Raw genomic sequence first — 19,451 nt, forward strand, 5'->3', positions numbered from 1 at the left:
TTACAACTATTTATTAGTGGTAATTTAGATTTTTCTTTAAAAATACTTTATTCGTGATAGTGGCGGACTAATGTCGACGGAGCTCTGGGGCGGAAAGTTGGCGACTTTTTTTAATAACACATTACGTACACAGATATTTCTTATATGTGAGCATTTCAACTACTTCTTTGTAGTTCGAAAGGGCTAGGAACTGTGTTTGGGGGAACCCAGAACCGGGAGCCCTGGGCGGACCGCCCCTTTGGTCCCTTCTCCCCTAGTCCACTAGAGATTCGTGCAAGACCAGATACAGATATGGTGACAACTTGCCATTAGATAATACTAGCAAGCAGTATATAGGTATATATATTTTCTCATATTACTCATTAAACTTTCATTGTAGGTACACGAAATTGAATTTCCGGGTAGTATGTCTAATTAAAAAAAAACAACGGATGTTTATTTTCTTACAAGGTATCTTGGTACGATAATGCGTCATTCTTCATCACAATAAATTACAACCGGAATATGCAATATATCAACCTCGACATGCAATTTGTAATAGGTGTCAACTGGGGGACGCGGTCCAATGAAAAACAATTGACACTGGAAGTTAGCGCTTCCAAGAGCGAACATGTGCATCCTGCGATTACTGAGCTCTTGGAATATCAGATGACGTTTGTTGTCGGCCTTGCAATCGTTTAAGGCTTACAACTCACTAGAAGAAAGAAAATCATATTCCTACGGTACGGTACGAAGGCGGTAGGAAAATGACGCGTTTTCAGTCTCACACCAAAACTGAATTATTACGAAGAAAACACCATATCACAAAAAATATTGTTTTTAATTATTCCTTGATAATTAAATCTGTAATAGAGAACGACTGTGCGTGTAAGGACTTCATACACTTATAAGAGCTCTATGAAAACTTCCAGTATGTACTTCCAGGTTTTCTCTCGGTGCTATTTCTCATAAATTCATATGGACTTTTTTTACATTCTTCATATCTTCTTCTTCGCATATCTTCTTATATCGCATATCTTCTTCTTATATATTTATCAAACAGTTTATAACAGTGCCCCACGCTTAGAAATACTTAGTATAAATTTAGCGTGACCTTTACGAAACGATACAAATAGGAGTAAAGCGGATCTTATATGGAAATATGATGATAAAGTGAAAGGGTATTATATAAAAATGGTATTTGTTATGACATACTCTCGATATCTATTTTTAAGTTTCCGAGTACCGAGAAAATCGTAGGAAGGATTTCCGGTACACGAGCATATCCGTCTCACTATATTAAACGTGAGAAACGCTTATTGTAAAATCTAGTTGGTATTGCGCCAATATTGCCTGAAATTCCTAACTGATCCCCAATAAGAAACGAACCGACGTAATATGTATGCGATGAAATATTAAAAAATAATAATACAGGCAGTCGCGGGAACTGCCGACGATTTAAACTTGAAACTATGACATTACCATGATAGTTCTTGTATTTTAATTAAAAAGATATCTTCAAAAATTATCTAATAATTATTAATTCGATTTCTTATAAACATAACACTTCGTGTTTTGTTAATTTACAATAAAGGAGTAGCAGATAAAGATGCAGCCCATCTGATGGTAAGTGACTACTGCCGCCCATGGACTTTTCTAATCAACCCCAAATAAGATTAGTTTCCTGTCTGAGGTCAGTCACAGATGCGCCACTACCCCTGAGGACTAAGCAGGAACGCCTCCGAAAAGTATGTCTGCCTTACCACATCCTTCAAACCAGAACAGCTTAACACTGCTGTTATTAGGCAGAAATAAGTGTGGTGGTAGTGCCACCGGCGTAAAACCACAAAAGGTTCTTTTTCCCAAAAGGTTAACTACTACTTACTAGAGATGTTATTTTCATGATGTTTTGTTAGCATTGTAACTTTGAAGAAACATTTCAAAACTTGCGAACGTATTTGCAGTTTAACCTACCAGTGGTCGTACCTATCCGAATTCAGCATAGTTTTATTGACAGGGTTTAAGTTGGTCTTACTTATTCACTTAGATCGTAAATATTAAAATTGCTTCTCGCATTGCGGTACTTGCGATGCTATACAACTGCTAGCACAATATAATTGTATAAATTATATTCAATTGTACAGTCACGAGCATAAATATATGACTATGGGCAGATCAGCAAAAATATGTGACCCCATAACGAGTTCAATAATATATGCTGGAGGTTGATACATTTACATCAAAGATATTTATAAATTATGTCAGATATTATTGCACCTTAGTTGACGTCACATGTCATAACACATGTCACAATTATTTGATCAACGTTATCATCACATATTTTTGCTGCCTATAAATGTCAGATATTTTTGCTGCGTTCTTGCAGGCAGATATTACTGAACTTGTTCTTGGGTCAGATATTTTTGCTAATCTGCCCATAGTCATATATTTATGCTCGTGAATGTACATAACAACAACGTTTAAAACAAGGCTTCTCAACTGAGTCGAGCAGGGGACTAACTTTGTGCCTTAACTGATTTATTCTCGGATTCCGGCTACTGAGTGTTGACGTCATTGGTGACCTGGTTGGCCGTCGAAGAAACTGTAACTGTTACAGATAAACTAGGTTATTTTAATCCCTACTAATATTATAAATGATTAAGTAACTCTGCCTGTCTATTTTTTCTTCATGATTAAACCTCTAAACCGATTTGGATGAAATTTTGTGCAAAGGTAGTTTGAGACCCGAAATGAAATGAAATAAAAGATATTTCTATTTCTTTGCAAGAATGTACTACGGTTAAGTAATGCAAGAAGTTACAGCAAGAGAAGTACGTATTCTACCATTACAATGGTACGCAATCATATCAAATTGTAAAATTTAGAGAAAACATACTTAAAAATTAAAAAGCAAGTTGATTGGTATCAAATTATTATATGTCATTATTATTTTGTACATTGAATATATACATTGATGTCATAAAAGCAGCGTTGCATAAGCGATTATATATCCTTAATTTTCTCTTAAAAATGTTTGAGGTCAGTTCTTTGTACTTGTTTGGTTACTTGTTATATATCTATATAGTCATAAAATAAGTATATAATTCTAATTGCGATTTTAGCATGAATAGTACCCGACTGGGCAAGATGCTTAGAGTACTCCGGTTGCATTCCTTTGGAGATCCCGGAGTCCTCAACGCAGCGTCGAGGACGGTCACCGGGAGGGTTTTAGTGCGGTAAGAATCACACACAACCCCGTGTCACTCCCACGACACAGGGTACCTAATTACGTATTTCAGAGTATATCGAACCTCCTTAGTATTTTTATTTGTATCTAAACCTTGGGTTTTTTGTTACCTTGGGAACATAACACTTTTTTTTTATAATATAGGAGTAGCAGACGAGCATGCAGTCCACCTGATGGTAAGTGGCTACTGCCGCCCATTGACATCTGTAATCAATCCCAGACAGGATTAGATATTCCTGTCTGAGGTCGGCCACAGATGCGCCGCTACCCCTGAGGACTAAGCTGGAACGCCTCGGAAAAGTATGTCTCCCTTACCACACCGTTCAAACCGGAACACAGCAGCGCTTAACACTGCTGTTATTAGGTTGAAATAGGTGTGGCGGTGGTGCCGCCGGAGTCGAACCACAATGGGTTCTACCACCTTCAAATTCCTACCACCACCATACCACCTTCTACATATTCATGATTATTACAGTCCATTGGATACTATCGATCTCAATCCTATCCGGTGGGATAACTTGGTGTGCATAATTTTGTTATATGAACATTTTGAAAACTTTTATATAAAAACCGTTGTGTGTCTAATATTTGAGGACACTTAGCCTACGCGCTTCCAGAGACAGGAAGCCGATAGAAGACTACTCTCGGATAAGTGTGGCAGCCAACATCGATATATGTATGGCGTATCATCCGCTTTACAGATTTACATCATCTCGTTCATTTTATACTTGAAACAGGTCAGTTACTTTTTTATTTAAGGGAAAGAAGACAATGACATGAAGTGGACTCTGTTCGCACTATAGGTACACCTATTTGGGGGCCGTTCAAGTATAACGTAACGCAATTTTTTAAGATTTTTGACCCCCCCTCCCCCCCTTGTAACGCACCGTAACGTTTTTCTATACCCCCCTCCCCCTCTCTAAACGTTACGTAACACTCAAGTGTCAATTTTTACCCTAAACTCGCAAAAAAGTTATGTTATAGTTTTTATCCTTGGGATACTTTTACTTACATATTTACTTTACGATACTAAGAAATAAAACAAGAGATTTTTAATGCGAATAAGAGTAAAAACTAATAAAACGCAATTAAATGGGCAGGCAAAAAATATACTTGTCCTTTTTAACTACACCTAGTCGCTGTCGGAACAAACAGATACTCGATGCGAATTACTAGTAGCATTAAGTATGAAATGTCAAATGTGTGAAAATTCGGAATTGTTCAGTCGTGTATCTATTCCGAATCTATACGAATGTCATTTAGGTGGACGCCGCGGCGGCTCACGAAACCTTTAATGATAAATCAAACTACTATTTTGATGAATCTAACGTTGACAGTCCTAAGTCTGTATACAGTATGAAGGAAAGATTACAATTCATTATTACTAGTGAGTGCGTGTGCAACTCTTACCGCCCTTACGTATTGATGCAAGGCATGAACGAACTAGCTTCCTAGTCCAAGAATAAATACATAGTACAACCACACACACCAAATTGTACTAACTAATGAGACTTAATGGGACTAGGTGGAACAGCTTTCTGGATCACGTATTTTTAAATACTAGGAACAGGCATATCTAGTCCCAAATTTACCTAGTACAACCCATCTCTACTTGTGCATAAACACTAACGAATAATGACAACAAAAACAACTTGAACGACGTGACGTGAATACAATCTAATCTAATCTAATCTAATACAATACAATCTAGGGATTCCCCGTGAAATATGAACGAAAAGGTTTGCCAACTTGCGAGGACAAATTAAAAATGACAACCAGACTATACAATGAACGTGTTCAGCCGAACTAGGTCTCCTGAGTATTCTAAGTTAGTTTAAGTATAGTCAAAGCATACATACTGCTATACTGTACTATACTTAGTCTAACTCAGAATACTCAGGACTTAGTTCGGCTGAACCCGCTCATTCAAGGGATTCGACGTAAAACGTAAATGAAAAGGGTTGCCAATTTAGGAGTTTTAATTCCCTATTTTTTTTTATCAAGAAAAATGTTACGTAACGTGTATTATGAAAGACCACCTCCCGCCCCTGTAACGCATCATAACGTTTTACAAGAAAAAATACGTTACGTAATACTTGAACGCCCCCTTGGGACAATATTACAAGCAGGTAATTTGAGGTCGTTCACAGATACTCTGCTGTGTCTGACGAATAAATTGGAACTAATCATATTATTAGTAAGGCAAATGTTTATAACATCCATATAGTAAAACCATACTTAATTACGTCGCCGTCGAAACACGAGACTTACTTCTAAATATTCCCGTCTTTATAAATTCCGCAGACGAAGTCGCGGGTAATTGCTAATAACATACCCTTTTGCACTCTCGCATTATTCACAATCACTCAACTGCCAGACTTCTACCATGTCTACTTTTGACAGCGTGAGTCTAGGAGGCTGACCAAGTGCCTAACATACCTTCGAGAATATTAGGAATCACTCCAAATTGTCCTAAGGTTGCAGGCAGTTACCAGCTGTCTTAAGCCGTCTTCTCTAAGCACTCACCATGATTCGAAAGGGTAATTGTATAAGCTTTTACCGATGTCCTAAGATGATCATAATATCAATCAAAATGAAAAAAAAAAACTAAAAATAAAGTTCTATCTACCTACATTTAATTTCCCAGTTCCCTCTTAAATTTATATACTAAATTTATGCTCGTACTTTATACCTACACGTTTCATTTGAAAGGAATACAAGCGAAAGCATTCTAATTCCACAATTTTGGGTGATAATTTCATCAAAAGCCTAAGGCCCAGCATGTTATCAACCAAATGATAGATTTTAATAACAATAAGTAATTTATCATAAGTTCATTTAAGCCAAATATATTCGTTTCAGCTTAACTTGAAGATACATACTCAGGGTAACAAATAACAATAGATAACTGACAACACTACAAAAACAAATAAAAGGCATGTTACTTACTGTTCAAATATTAAAAAAACATCCAACTTATACACAACAACGACAAAATATTGATGTAAGAATTCAAGGGCAACATAAATAATAAAGCCAGACAGTACTCGACCATGACCTTGAACGCAATCAACTTCACGATTCGGAGACAGTTATGCCATTGTATCGCTAGAGTAAATAATTGCTAGAATTGGCCAGCCGGCTCAAGGACAGCGCGAAGGCCGTCAGCTGATGTATCGATTTTACCCAACCATTACCTACACCAAATGTTTCAAATTACCACCCTTTATGTCATTCATTTCATTATGGATAAAAATAAAATAAACTTTACTTACGTGTATATTTCTTCATCTCGGGTCGAAGAAGTGGCCTCCGCTACGGTACTAGCCCCGGCGTTTTTGAAATGTTTACTTTCACGGAAGTACGAGAAACGGAAGTTCAAACTCATAGTGGTTGGGAAGAATATTTTGTCATGCCGGTCAAAAACAAGCGCTTCTTTATGACGTGTATAAAGGTTATGTTTTCAAACTTAACGTCATGCGGAAAGGAGGAAAGTATCGTTATTCGGTAACCGCGCTTGGGATTGATATCTGAGGCGGCCGTGGGCGGTGCTGGTTGCAACTGACTTTGTTCAGGCGTATTTATATAGGTACTTGGTACCCTGCGCCGCGTATCCACTCGGTAGTTATGCATTATGGGGAACTGGAATTAATGTCAACATTGTTATATAATGTGGATTTTTCACTGAATATTATATGATAACACACTACAAACAACCTACTCTTGAATTCTAATAAAACTAAATGTATTAAATTTATGCTACCAAATGTAAGGAGTACGGGGATGAATGTCGCTCTAAATGGTGAGACTTTGCAATTCGTCAATGAAACTGTTTTCTTGGGGATAACCATTGATTCTAAACTCCAGTGGGGTCCCCACATCTCTGCTTTGTCCAGCAGACTTAGTACTGCAGCTTTTGCAGTCAGAAGAATTAGACAGTTAACAGACATCCCCACTGCCAGACTTGTCTATTTCAATTACTTTCACAGCATTATGTCTTATGGCATTTTACTGTGGGGTAGTGCTGCTGACATAGACTCTATATTTACTATTCAAAAAAGAGTAATAAGGTCAATATATAGTCTGCGGCGTGGTGAGTCCCTAAGAGAACTGTTTCCCACTATTAATATATTGACGGTGCATAGTCAATACATTTATGAAAATATTATGTATGTAATAAAACACACTGATATGTTTGAAAAAAATAGTAATCACCATAACTTTAATACCAGAAATAGAAATAAATTAGCAATTCCTAAACATAGATTATGTAAGGTGGCTAGATCTTTCATGGGCAACTGTATTCGCTACTTCAATAAAATACCCGACCACATTTTGAATCTCACAGAAAAAAAGTTCAAACGTTAAACTAACGCTATGTAAAAAAGCGTACTATAAAGTAAGTGATTATTTGACTGACAAAACGGTGTGGCCTGAATTAGCTCCAGCTCCACATGTACCATTACGTTAAGTTGACATTGTCAAAACCATATATTTTTTTAAAGATGTGTGTTATGGAGTTTCTTTCGCCGCTTTTTCTCCATAACGAAACACCTTGTGAAGTGGTGGTAGTAGTTATATTGACATTCAAAAAGTGCTCTGTAAAGAACCTATTTTGAATAAAAAATTTGATTTGATTTGATTAGATAGACTTTAAATTAATTCCATCGTAAGCTGGGATTACTTTGTTTTATCACAAGTAAAAAAATACGTATTTTTATACCTTTATTACTATATACACAGTGATATAAGAAAATATTAAAAATTATGGTACACGGGACCGTAAAAAGGAAGGAAAGAAGGAGCATTTAGTTTTATCAGAGGCTTACTATAATTTTTTTATGTTAAATACATGCTATCCTAGTACTCTATATAGGTAACGAACATAATCATATCAAAGAAATGTATATATAAAAAAATACTGAAGAATATAAAAAGCCGCCCTGATAAGGTTACAATGTCTGGAGCAAAGTTTCTGGGCGCATGCGTTACTTTAACCTTGAAAATACTTCCCGGTTCACGGGCAGAAACAAACTGACACCTGCCTTCTAGGTCAATGTGTTTCAGTGCCGCTAACCATACAAGCCGAGAAATCAAACCAATTACCAGCCCCATGGTCCCCCTCATTGAAAGTAAACAAGAAATGAAGAGCCGAGACCAAGCGGCTTATTATGTAATTCTTCCGACTTATCCACTCTAGTAAAGTTAAAGTAAAACTTTATCTTTTGAAAACTTGCGAACTGTAAAGGCGTAAGCAAAACTTTTTAGGGGTAGTTTAGTTAGTTATATTACAGTAAATGTTAAACATTCGAAGATACTTAATAATAGAGAGAAATATTTGACGCATTTTCAACACAAAGTCTATACAGTTATTATATACTAAGTGTTGTACATAACAACATTATTTTCTACATTATGTAAATCAAATGGAAAATCAAATATGAAATGCAGTACTTCCTGCATGCTGTAAGCATAGATTAGTAAAGATACTTCGCCGCCTTGAAATTGAATGAAGCCACAAACGGCTTATTAGTAAGTTCTTTTTTTGAATTCTTGACAAATAAAAACATTTTTAGAGAAAATTTACGAATAAATAACTAATACTGCGTAATTAACATAATAAATAAATAATTATTTCAAATATTTTAGGGACATTTTAGCACGGAGACGTGGCAAAACTTTTTTACGCAACTATTTCAATTCTCAAAACTGGTTACATTTTCTTGTTAGTAGTGAGAGTAATCTTTACTAATCTATGGCTGTAAGTAGGTGAATGAAAACGATATCCATAATAGTTAATATAATCTTACTTTCTCCGTTAACGTGAAACGCGCCGAAATTGGGAACTTGTATAAAACATTGAGTTTACATGCATATGAAATTTATTTAGTTTTAACGTTTTGACAAAAATTATTGTGTTTTTTTACATTGTTTGCATATTTTCCATACATTTCCAATCAGTTCTGATACAGTCCGCTAGGGGCGCTGATTGGAAATGTATGGGCAAATATGTAAAAAAATACATACTAAGGGTACTGGATCTAAGATCCGCGGTCTCCGCCAGAATGCCCACCCTCCACGCGATGAGACGGTCGAAGTGCTCCGAAAGAGAGCCAGCTGGCGCGCCCTTAGACGCTGGCGTGATAGGCTCCAGGAGCCACGGGGCGCACGCCAACGCGTGGTCAAACTGCCCAGCTTCCGAGCCTGGCTAGACAGAAAGAATCGCGTCACTTACCGACTGACACATGTGCTCACCGGACATGGCTGCTTCGGTGAGTATCTGCACAGGATTGTCAGGGAGGCCTTAGCGCGGTGCCACCATTGTGGACTTGCCCAGGATTCTGCGCAGCCTACGCTCGAGGATTGCCCAGCGTGGCAACCCGAGCGGCAGATCCTGGTGCAGCACATAGGGCCAGATCTCTCCCCGGAGGCTGTTGTTACGGCAATGGTCCGTTCTTGCGAAGCATGGGATAGCGTGGTCGCGTTCTGCGACCGCGTTATGCTGGCAAAAGAGGACGTGGAACGGGCCAGGGAGCGCGCCGATCCCGCGCGGAGAAGGAGACGCCGAAGGCGTAGATAGCGCCCCACGGCGCGGTGTCCCTGTACTTCCGGGACTAGAATAGGGCTAACTCCTGCCTGTCGTAAGAGGCGACTAAAAGGGGGCTTCCGGTTGCTTGCGGCAAGAGTGGGAGCTCGAGCCGTCCAGTAAGCGATCCCGGAAAGGACGGCGGTATGTGTGGTCGCATACCGTCGTGAACACCAGATGGTGCGGGAGCAGCGAAAACTGCTCCCCCAGGGCAGAGCCCGATCGGGGCATCGCGCTTGGAGGACTCCGGTGGTTGCGTTCCATCGGAGATCCCGGAGTTCTCGAACAAGCGTTGAGGACGGCCACCGGGGGGATTTTAGTGCCGTAAGAATCCCACATAACCCGGCGTCGCTCCCACATCGTCGGTTATCTTTTGAAGGTTTCCCCCTTGTTAAGAAAAAAAAAAAGGTTGATAGACATTCTTTTAAATCATAAGTTAAGATTACATTACAATTATGATGGCTTCCATAAGCTGGAAAGTAACTGCAATAATGTAATATAAGAAAATAAAAGATTATTTCAAAATTAGATTAGTTCTATGTTGTTGCATACAAAAACAAAAATTGACAGCATAAAATTTCAGTTTTCTTTTTTAATATTCTTTTATCTTTGTTTTTTATAGTGCAATCTAATGATAATACAGACGTGCTACCTGATGGTAAGTAGTAAACGTCGCCTATGGACATTTGCAACTTCTTAAAGACCAATAACGTTTCGGGAATACGTGAGGAGGAAATTCATTCCACATCAGGGCACGTTCATGAACGATATTATGTTAAATATGTTAATAAATAATTATGCACACATATGTCTCTTATGGACGGATCCACGTTCGATCGCTACAGTCCGCAAGTTGCGGAAACAGAAATGATTTTCATTTAAAAAATATATATTTTAAGTAACAACTCGCAGTTCTTGTGGTTGTAAGAAAATGGTTTCAAGTTTCAAGAAAGCATGAAATGAACGTAGCACGTTTAGTGGAGTGACGCAAGGTGCTACGAGCTACGAGTGCTACGCGCTACTTCTTACCGACTGGTCACTTTAATAAACGGCATTTCAAGCAACTGCAGTACAAATTATTTGAACTACAGTTGCTTGAAATGTTGATTAGTATATAGGTAACTTTGATTTCTGTCCCTGTAGTTCCGGGACCAGAATAGGGCTACAGTATCTCCTGCTTGTCGTAAGAGGCGACTAAAAGGGGCTTTCGGGGTTGCGGGCGGTAACGCTGTTTGTCCACCAACCACGATACCGAGCCGATACCGATAATTAATCACGGCGCCGAATTAGCGTGCACATACATTTACTATGGGATAACGGTGCTCGGGTGACGGACGTTCGGTGGACAAGCTGCTATAGTAAATGACGGTGACGGTGCAGTGGACAAACAGTGTAAGAGTGGGACCTTGAACCGCCCGCAACCATAACGCGCTAATAAAATAATAAGCGCTAATGAAACATCCTTATAAAAAATATTGGCTCAAAGTCAGTGCTTAAAAACTAATGTGCCCACGGTTTAAGCGTGCTGTATGCCTACATCAGGTTTAAGGACTTCAAGGTCATCATTTGACGGAAATGTATTTGCTTAGAAACCTTATTTTATTTATATTAGAAAACAGTAAACGTCAAATTACTGTAGTGTAGCGTCAGTAGGATAATATATCTATGGGTGTAGCAGTGTCCCTGCGTCAAGAATTTGTCAATTTGTTAAGTTTGAAGTTCAAATTTTTCATCATATATCACTATAAATTCTTTAAAACTGCTTTGCTTGCTTTAAAACTGTTTATAAATATCCGAAAGCATCAAATAGATAACTCATACGGTTTATGCGAGAAGCAACCTTGCATTATGAGTTTAATGTCGAATTTTCCAACATATATATCTGCTTATCAACCTTATTAAATATACGTAAGCTCCTAACTTATATGGTTTAGGCAAGAGGTAGTTCTACATCACCAGGGTTGAAGAGTAGAAGGTCAATTTTCCACCATTTCATGTTAATCTAAATACTCAATGTTCATTTTAAGTTTCATGAGAATTGGGTAAGCAGAAGGTAAGTTATCATAAAATATGTAAAAAACAGGGGTAGTGATGATGAGTTCCGTCCCATAACTCAAAGTTCTAATCATCAGATCATCATTATGTCAAGGTACGAAACTACCGTTCAAATAAAAAATAACACTACACCCTTTCAAATAAAGAAAAGAAAATTGAAATTGGTTAAGAAATACTCGAGTTATTTCAGTTTATAAGAAATCGGGGCTTTGCGATTTTACGAGAAAACGACCGAAATTTTTCAAATTTCCACGAATTGGGACTCTTTGTATAACTAGCCCCATACAATGGTGTTCGATTCATGTCAATCAGTCGCGACATCGGGAATAAATCGCTGGACATATATAAAAAATATATACGCGTCGTCTTATTATCAATTTTTAACCGATTTCTCAAGAGATAACCTCTCTTGAGAAGTCGGTTAAAAATTGATAATAAGCTATAAGCACTATATGTTATTATTAAATAGTCTAAAAGCTTTTGTGCATAATATATGTATGGTACATTATGTTAAATGCCTATAATACATTATTCAGATATTTATAGTGAAGTAATCTAATCCTACAAGCAACCCTGAAAGCTAGAAAGCAATAACATATCAGCCTAAACATCGTTATTCTACACAAAATGTACAGGAAAACATATTATTTATTTATTTATTAGAATCGTATAGTAAAATACGTAACTACAGCCGTAACAGTAACTAAAGCTAAATACGTACCTATGCACTTTCATTAATTAATTTTGTGATTTTACTTGTGTTAATACCAACAGTCTTGCCTCACACGCCTCAGTCAGCGAATCTTTGGAGAAATACCATACATTTTAATTCAAATAGCTCAAGATGGGTATTTCTAAAATAAATACATCCATTGTTCATGTTATGTTAAAGGTGGTCGAACCACATGTGGTTCGACTACGTGTGGCCACTACCGCCACACCTTCATAGTAGGAATATAGAACATTTTTCTCTATAGGTAAATTAATTAAGTATTAGGACATAGGCTACTTTATATCTTGGAGAAATGTACAGTTTCCGTGAGATACTTAGATTTTCTTATGGGTCTCGAGCTCTGTCAACGACATAGCTCCTTAAGTTTTCAAAATCACGTCAAAGAGACTTTTCACAAATAATGACTTTCTAAACAATTATAGTAAATAAAGTAAACAAACTTCGCACTCTTAGTGAGTAGGTGAACTTTCAGATTGTTCAATATCCCTTTTATAGTTTTAGGATAAAGTTGAGTTAATACCAACAGTCTTGCCTCACACGCCCCAGTCAGCGAATCTAGAAAATATAGCGGATAAACTATGGCTCCGGCAATGACCTTTTCTTTTTTTTTTCGAGGGAAACCTTCAAAAGGTACCCGACAACGTGGGGTGGCCGTCCTTAGCGCTTGGTGGAGAACTCCGGGATCTCCGATGGAACACAACCGGAGTACTCCGAGCGCGATGCCCCGGTCGGGCTCTGCCCTGGGGCACCGTATAAGGATTTATACAGTATTGAAACTCGGCCCTGTCCTTGAATTATATACATACAGGCAGTGGCGTAACAATAGGGTGGCAAAACGGCAAAATGCCACGGGCCCCGAGCCAAAAGGGGCCCCCTGGTCAGAGAGGGCCGCGAACACAGAAGGATCCTAATCTGTATATTAATACGTCCAAAGCTTTGGACTCCTTTTTACGAAAAATGCGCGGACGCAGGAGCATAAAATTTGGCACACTTATAGTTTATGTGTAGGAGAAGTGCAGAACACTAACATTTTTCATTAATAATGCTTATAAAGTACATTAAATCAATAAATAAAACATTACACACACTACCATGCATTTCACACACACATGTTTCTTTTGTTTTTCAAATACGATACTATTTTACATGAGTTGTTGAGCAAACCAAAGGGCCAGATAAAATACTTAAGTCCAAAAATACAAAATGAGCTGATAGCTGTTCTGGTTCAAAAAGTAGAAAAAGCTCTGATAAATGAAATAGTCACCGCACCATTTTATTCCATTATATTTGACACTACTCAAGATATTGCCAAAACAGATCAATTGTGTGAACTTTACCGTTACTGCGTTATCGAGAAAGATTAGAATGGAACTCCAAGGGCGCTCGTAATTAAAGAAACATTTTTGGGATTTCACGAAGTTAAGGATCAAACTGCTTCAGAAATATCCAAGCAGATAATAAAATCCATTGATGACAAAAATATTTCTCTGCACAAGTGTCGTGGGCAAGGGTACGATGGAGCTAATAACATGAAAGGCACTTATGGCGGAGTTCAAAAACTGATAAGAGATATCGAACCAAATGCGGTGTATGTTCATTGTGCTGCTCATAATTTAAATTTGGTTGTTAATGATGCGGTAAAAGAGGTTACAGAAATGCAAACATTCTTTGAAACTGTGCAACAGATTTATAATTTTTTTGGGCATAGTATAAAAAGATGGAATATATTATCAAGCTTTGTAACTAACAAAGAAAGCGAGATGGGGGTGTCTTCAAAACCGTCAAATCCAGTAACATTAAAAACATTAAATCGAACCAGATGGGCAGGCCGTTTCGATGCCATTTTTGCTTTAAAAGTTCGGTTTATTGAAATTCAAAAAGCTCTGACAAAAACTATTTTATTAAGTTCCAAAGCAAATGAGAGAAATGAAGCTATTTTACTGAAGAAGAAGCTGGAAAACTACAACTTTATTGTTCTACTGGTTTTCCATTGTAAAATATTACAGACCATCGACGCGGCTTCTAAAGCACTTCAATCTAAGAACATCGATCTTTCCATTTCCTCAAATCTTTTGCAAGTCTGTCTGGAAGACCTTGAAAAGTACCGAAAAGAATTTGAAGATTTGAAAATGCAAGCGAATAATATTGCAGTAAAGTGGTCTATAAACCCGGAATTTTCAAAAACTCGTCAGAGGAAAGTGAAACGTCATTTTGATGAAAGGAGATGTTTCAAAATGTATGGGCTCCCGGCCACCTTTTGTACACTATACTAAAAACTAAGAAAACATGCAAAGAACAATTCGTAGGGGTTCATTTTCTTCAAATCGTGTTCGTTTAATTGTTTAAAAACAATAATTTACACTTAAACTTGCAACACAACAGTGGAAAAACATCATGGCGGTAGTGATTACCGTAAAAATGTCATCTGTCATTCTATTTTAACTTACTATATATATAGGCGTAGATATATAAATATTGTATTGTATGTATTGAGAAACAAGACCTATATTTGATAAACATTAATTATATTAAATCTTGACTTAAAACAAGCATACCAAAATATGTACTTCTATAACATTTTTTTTTTGTTAAAACATTTAAGTGTGTAAATAAAACAACTTTAACTACACATTTAGATAATATTTTATTTATTCTTCACTTAGATACATTATTTATTCATTTTCAATATCTTCCCTTATCAATATTTTCATCCAATCATGAAGCAGGTTCTGTAATATCCTGTGACGAGCTCAGCCCAAACATCAAACAATGATCATAATGCGAGCGCAACTACCTACGAGTACGGTTCGTTGCCCAGCGATGCAGTTGCAATAATAACCGATTATTTTGTCATCCCAAGAATGTCCTTGTCTTGCTATTGTAATTATCTAAAAAAAGAGAAATGTAAAAAGATTACCTTCCCTAGTTTAAAATTATTAACGATTATTTCACGATTAATACAACTAACTGATGTATATTTTACCTGATGATACTGAATCCTTGTCAACACAATCCACAGCGATCGCACGAAAATCACAAGAGTCCATAAAACATAAGCTGGGTAAACAAGTAAGGAAGAATCAGTCCAAAATCGTAAGCAGCACAGAGCAGAAACATATTCAGGATTGAAATGGAATCTTCTCATCAGTACATATTTATTTAACGTTTACATTGGAGTCCACTATTATATAATATGTATATATCCACTTTTACACATATCAAATTGACAACTTCTTCTTTTTCAATTTGACATGTCATTTACATCTATAAAACCAGATACTATTTAAAAGGTGGTTTTGTTATAATTATTATAAATAATTAATTAAATTCAGAAATAATGACGGGATACCCAAAACAAAAGCCAGGTTGTAAAGTACTAAGGTAACAATAACTTTACGACAAAAACAGCGAAATACAGAATTACCGACATCCAAAGAGGTGGTGGTGGTGTGTGGGGTACACATAGGTTCCCTGACCGATATCGACAGTTTTGAAAACTTGACATTGACAGTATCCCGCCATATTTAATATTTCAATGAGGAATGCTTATTTAAATATTTTTAAACAGGAATACTTTAGGTCATCAAAATATATGTGTATTTTTCTTCAATTATACAAATTATTCGTGTTTTTTAGATATAGTGTACATGAGATGGCCGAAAATGAAACATCTCCTTTGTGAGGATGAACGTCTCCAAGATTCTGAAAACTTCTTTAAAGTGAACATATTCTATCGTGTATTAGACATCATCATTAATCAATTGAGATCGCGTTTCCTTGGAATGAATGAAGTTGTTTCCAATTTCAATGTCTTGCAACCTGCCACTTTGCGAAATTTAAATGATAACGATTTATTAGAAAAAGCTTTAGTATTTGTCAATCTATATAACAAAGACATATCGGTCTCGTTTGCTAAGGAAATTCTCAGTTTTAGATCCGCTTTTCGACACGAAATAGAAACATCATCTTCTATAACAGAACTTGCCGACTTATTGATCATAAAAAACCATTTCATTTCTTCAAGCTTTCCTGAAGTGTGCACTGCATTTCTGCTATTTATAACCATCCCTGTAACTACGGCTAGTGCCGAGCGATCATTTTCGAAATTGAAATTGATAAAAACTTATTTAAGAAATTCTATGGGACAGGAAAGGTTAAGCGGCTTAGCTATTTTATCCATCGAACATTCCATGGCCCGAAGTTTAAACTTTGATGATGTCATTAATACTTTTGCTGAACAAAAAGCCAGAAAAAAGGAATTTTAATAATTGTTTGATACTAAGACAAAAATTGTTATTTCATTTTAATTCGCTCTCAATTATTATGTTTTTTTTTTTTATAATTATATCGTTCGTACCTACTTCACATAGTAATTTATTGTAAAATAAAAAAATACTATATCATTTGTTTAGCTTCTTTATATTGGGGGAGGAGAGAAAGAAGGGAGGGCCCCACCCGGCGAATTTGCCACGGGCCTCAAACGGTATAGTTACGCCACTGCATACAGGTGCGCTGGGCGAGAGTTCGCGTTAGGGCTGTGCGCCTACAGTATTTTACGTCTAACTTTCTTATAGTTTTTCATCATCAGTTTTACAAATCATGATGGGACCTACTAGTACAGACGCTATATAATTGTTTAAATAAAAAAACTGCCTATTAACCGTCACACTATCCGCTCATGCACAGTACAAATATGGAAATAGCGTCAGTTAATCCCAGCAAAATACGATAATTATTATTATTACACTTTTAAATACGAAAAGCAGTGTAAAATAATTGATACAACTTACTTTGATTTTTGTAGATCATTCATTTGTTATTAATTACGGCGTAACCTTTAACGATTTTTGGCGAACGTATACAAATAAATAAAAATGAAAGCAATAAATGAAATGAATAAGCATTAAAATTAATTTAAAAAATGTAATTCCATTTTGATGAAGCCGAATTCAAACAGCCGTATACCACGTAATACGAGCGTGGCATTTTTAAAAAGATCGTGGAAATAAATAGCAAACAAATAGCGTCGTGACCACTCGTTTTGACACGACACTCGCTACTGTTCCATATTTCTACTGTGTCTGGGGGGATCAGTTTACGCTCCTCCCGCACACCTGGTGCTTACCACAGCATGCGACCACACATGCTGCCGTCCTTCCCAGGGTTGCTTGCCGGACGGTTCAAGCCCCCGGAAGCCCCTTTTTAGTCGCCTCTTACGACAGGCAGGGGATACCGTAGCCCTATTCTAGTCCCGGAACTACAGGGACAAGCTCTGGCAATGAACTAATCATTAACGAAGTTGTGGTATTGAATAAGAATAAAACGATTTCCATATCTCACAATATGAAATGAATATGAAAATGTCTCACTTACCAGTGCAGTGAACTATATCGCCATATCCATCTCATTCTAAGAGCTCCGAAAACATTCAAAATTCTCAAAAGAAATTGATATCGACAGAAATTCAAAATTACGCATGTAATGCCGTTACTTCTGATGACTAAGCTGGAACGCCTCGGAAAAGTATGTCTCCCTTACCACACTATTCAAACCAGAACACAGCAGCCCTTGACACTACTGTTTATAGGCGGAAATAGGTGTCGCGGTGGTACCGCCGAAGTCGAACCACAAAGGTTTCTACCACCTTCCAAACCAACTTTTTACCAAACTAACTTTAGTTTGAACATAACTAGCTTTAGTAAACTAAAACTATGTTTATAAAAAAACTCTATCACCGCGTTTCCCAACCTGTGGTCCGCGGACCCCTGGGGTCCGCGAGTATATGTATGGGGGTCCGCGGTGTTATCTCTAGACCATACATAAATCGCTCATTAAATGCAAAAGGGCCGCTTTACCGCTTTTTTCAACCACATACCTGTGTGAAAAAACATTCTCTACTCTCGTTTATACAAAAAAAAAACAACACAGAAACAGATTACAAGTAGAATCTGATTTGAGATTACTCAACATCAACCCGAATATCCCTGATTTAGTTCCAAAAAAGCAATACCAACCTTCACATATATATTTTTTTCATATTTTTCATAATAAACAGTTATAATTAACTTCTGTATTTGTTTTTTGTTTGTATCTGTAATAACTAAAATAAATACCTAATCCGTTTTTTTGCTGTTTATTTTATTAAGGGGTCCGTGAAAACTGTGCTTGATTTCCTAAGGGTCCGTGGACTAAAAAAGGCTGAGAGACGCTGCTCTATCATATTTAGGCCACCCGCATAATGCTATGAAAACTGAACTCTAACAGACACATCGACCACCTTCTCTGGGAAGACAAGACGATAATTAATATTTTATATTATTGTTTATAAATTGGGCTAAAAATATAAATTCTACCGTGTTTGCATATACACAATTACGTACTACACGCTTTTTTATGATTTGGTAGCCTAAATATGAAACTTATAATACAAAACAAATCAAAATGTTATCTATAACCTTCTTTCGCAAAACTAAACAAGAAATCTAGGGAAAAACATAGGATTTCAATTTCTAGTGGCATTTATTCAAAATTGATTCTAATAGTAGTAAGTAGTTTTATAATCTCTTTTTTTAGCAAACTATAATAATTTCACAGAATATATAATAATTATTGATGATGTTTTAATTTTTTTATATAAACAGCAATTTCAAACCTCCTAGAGCCATCTAGTGGAAACACTGAGAATGATAAACGAAAATGTGACATTGACATAAATATCGTTTTAAAAAGCCTAACTGTCATCCACACTAAAGTGCATCCAGTTCGTATTACAGATTATGTTAGATCGCACGACCCGGTAGTCGGAGCAAAGAGTATAGTAACGGTAACCTGAGTCGGAAAAACTGGCACAT

The 19,451-nt window shown here is 36.8% G+C and overlaps 1 protein-coding gene across 1 annotated transcript in view; it reads right to left on the reverse strand.

Moving 5' to 3' along the window:
• The window catches only part of LOC140743748 (ecdysone-induced protein 78C), a 97,454-nt gene extending 90,702 nt beyond the window's left edge, over positions 1 to 6,752 (reverse strand). The window contains exon 1 of the mRNA XM_073075297.1: positions 6,502 to 6,752. Coding sequence (XP_072931398.1) covers positions 6,502 to 6,614 — 113 coding nt within the window. The 5' untranslated portion in view covers positions 6,615 to 6,752. The remainder of the gene's footprint in view (positions 1 to 6,501) is intronic.
• Positions 6,753 to 19,451: the final 12,699 nt, after the last annotated feature.

Source organism: Epargyreus clarus, unplaced genomic scaffold (genome assembly GCF_041222505.1).
Source record: "Epargyreus clarus isolate Ecla_fem2 unplaced genomic scaffold, WU_Ecla_fem_2.2 ptg000007l, whole genome shotgun sequence".
Classification (NCBI taxonomy): domain Eukaryota; kingdom Metazoa; phylum Arthropoda; class Insecta; order Lepidoptera; family Hesperiidae; genus Epargyreus; species Epargyreus clarus.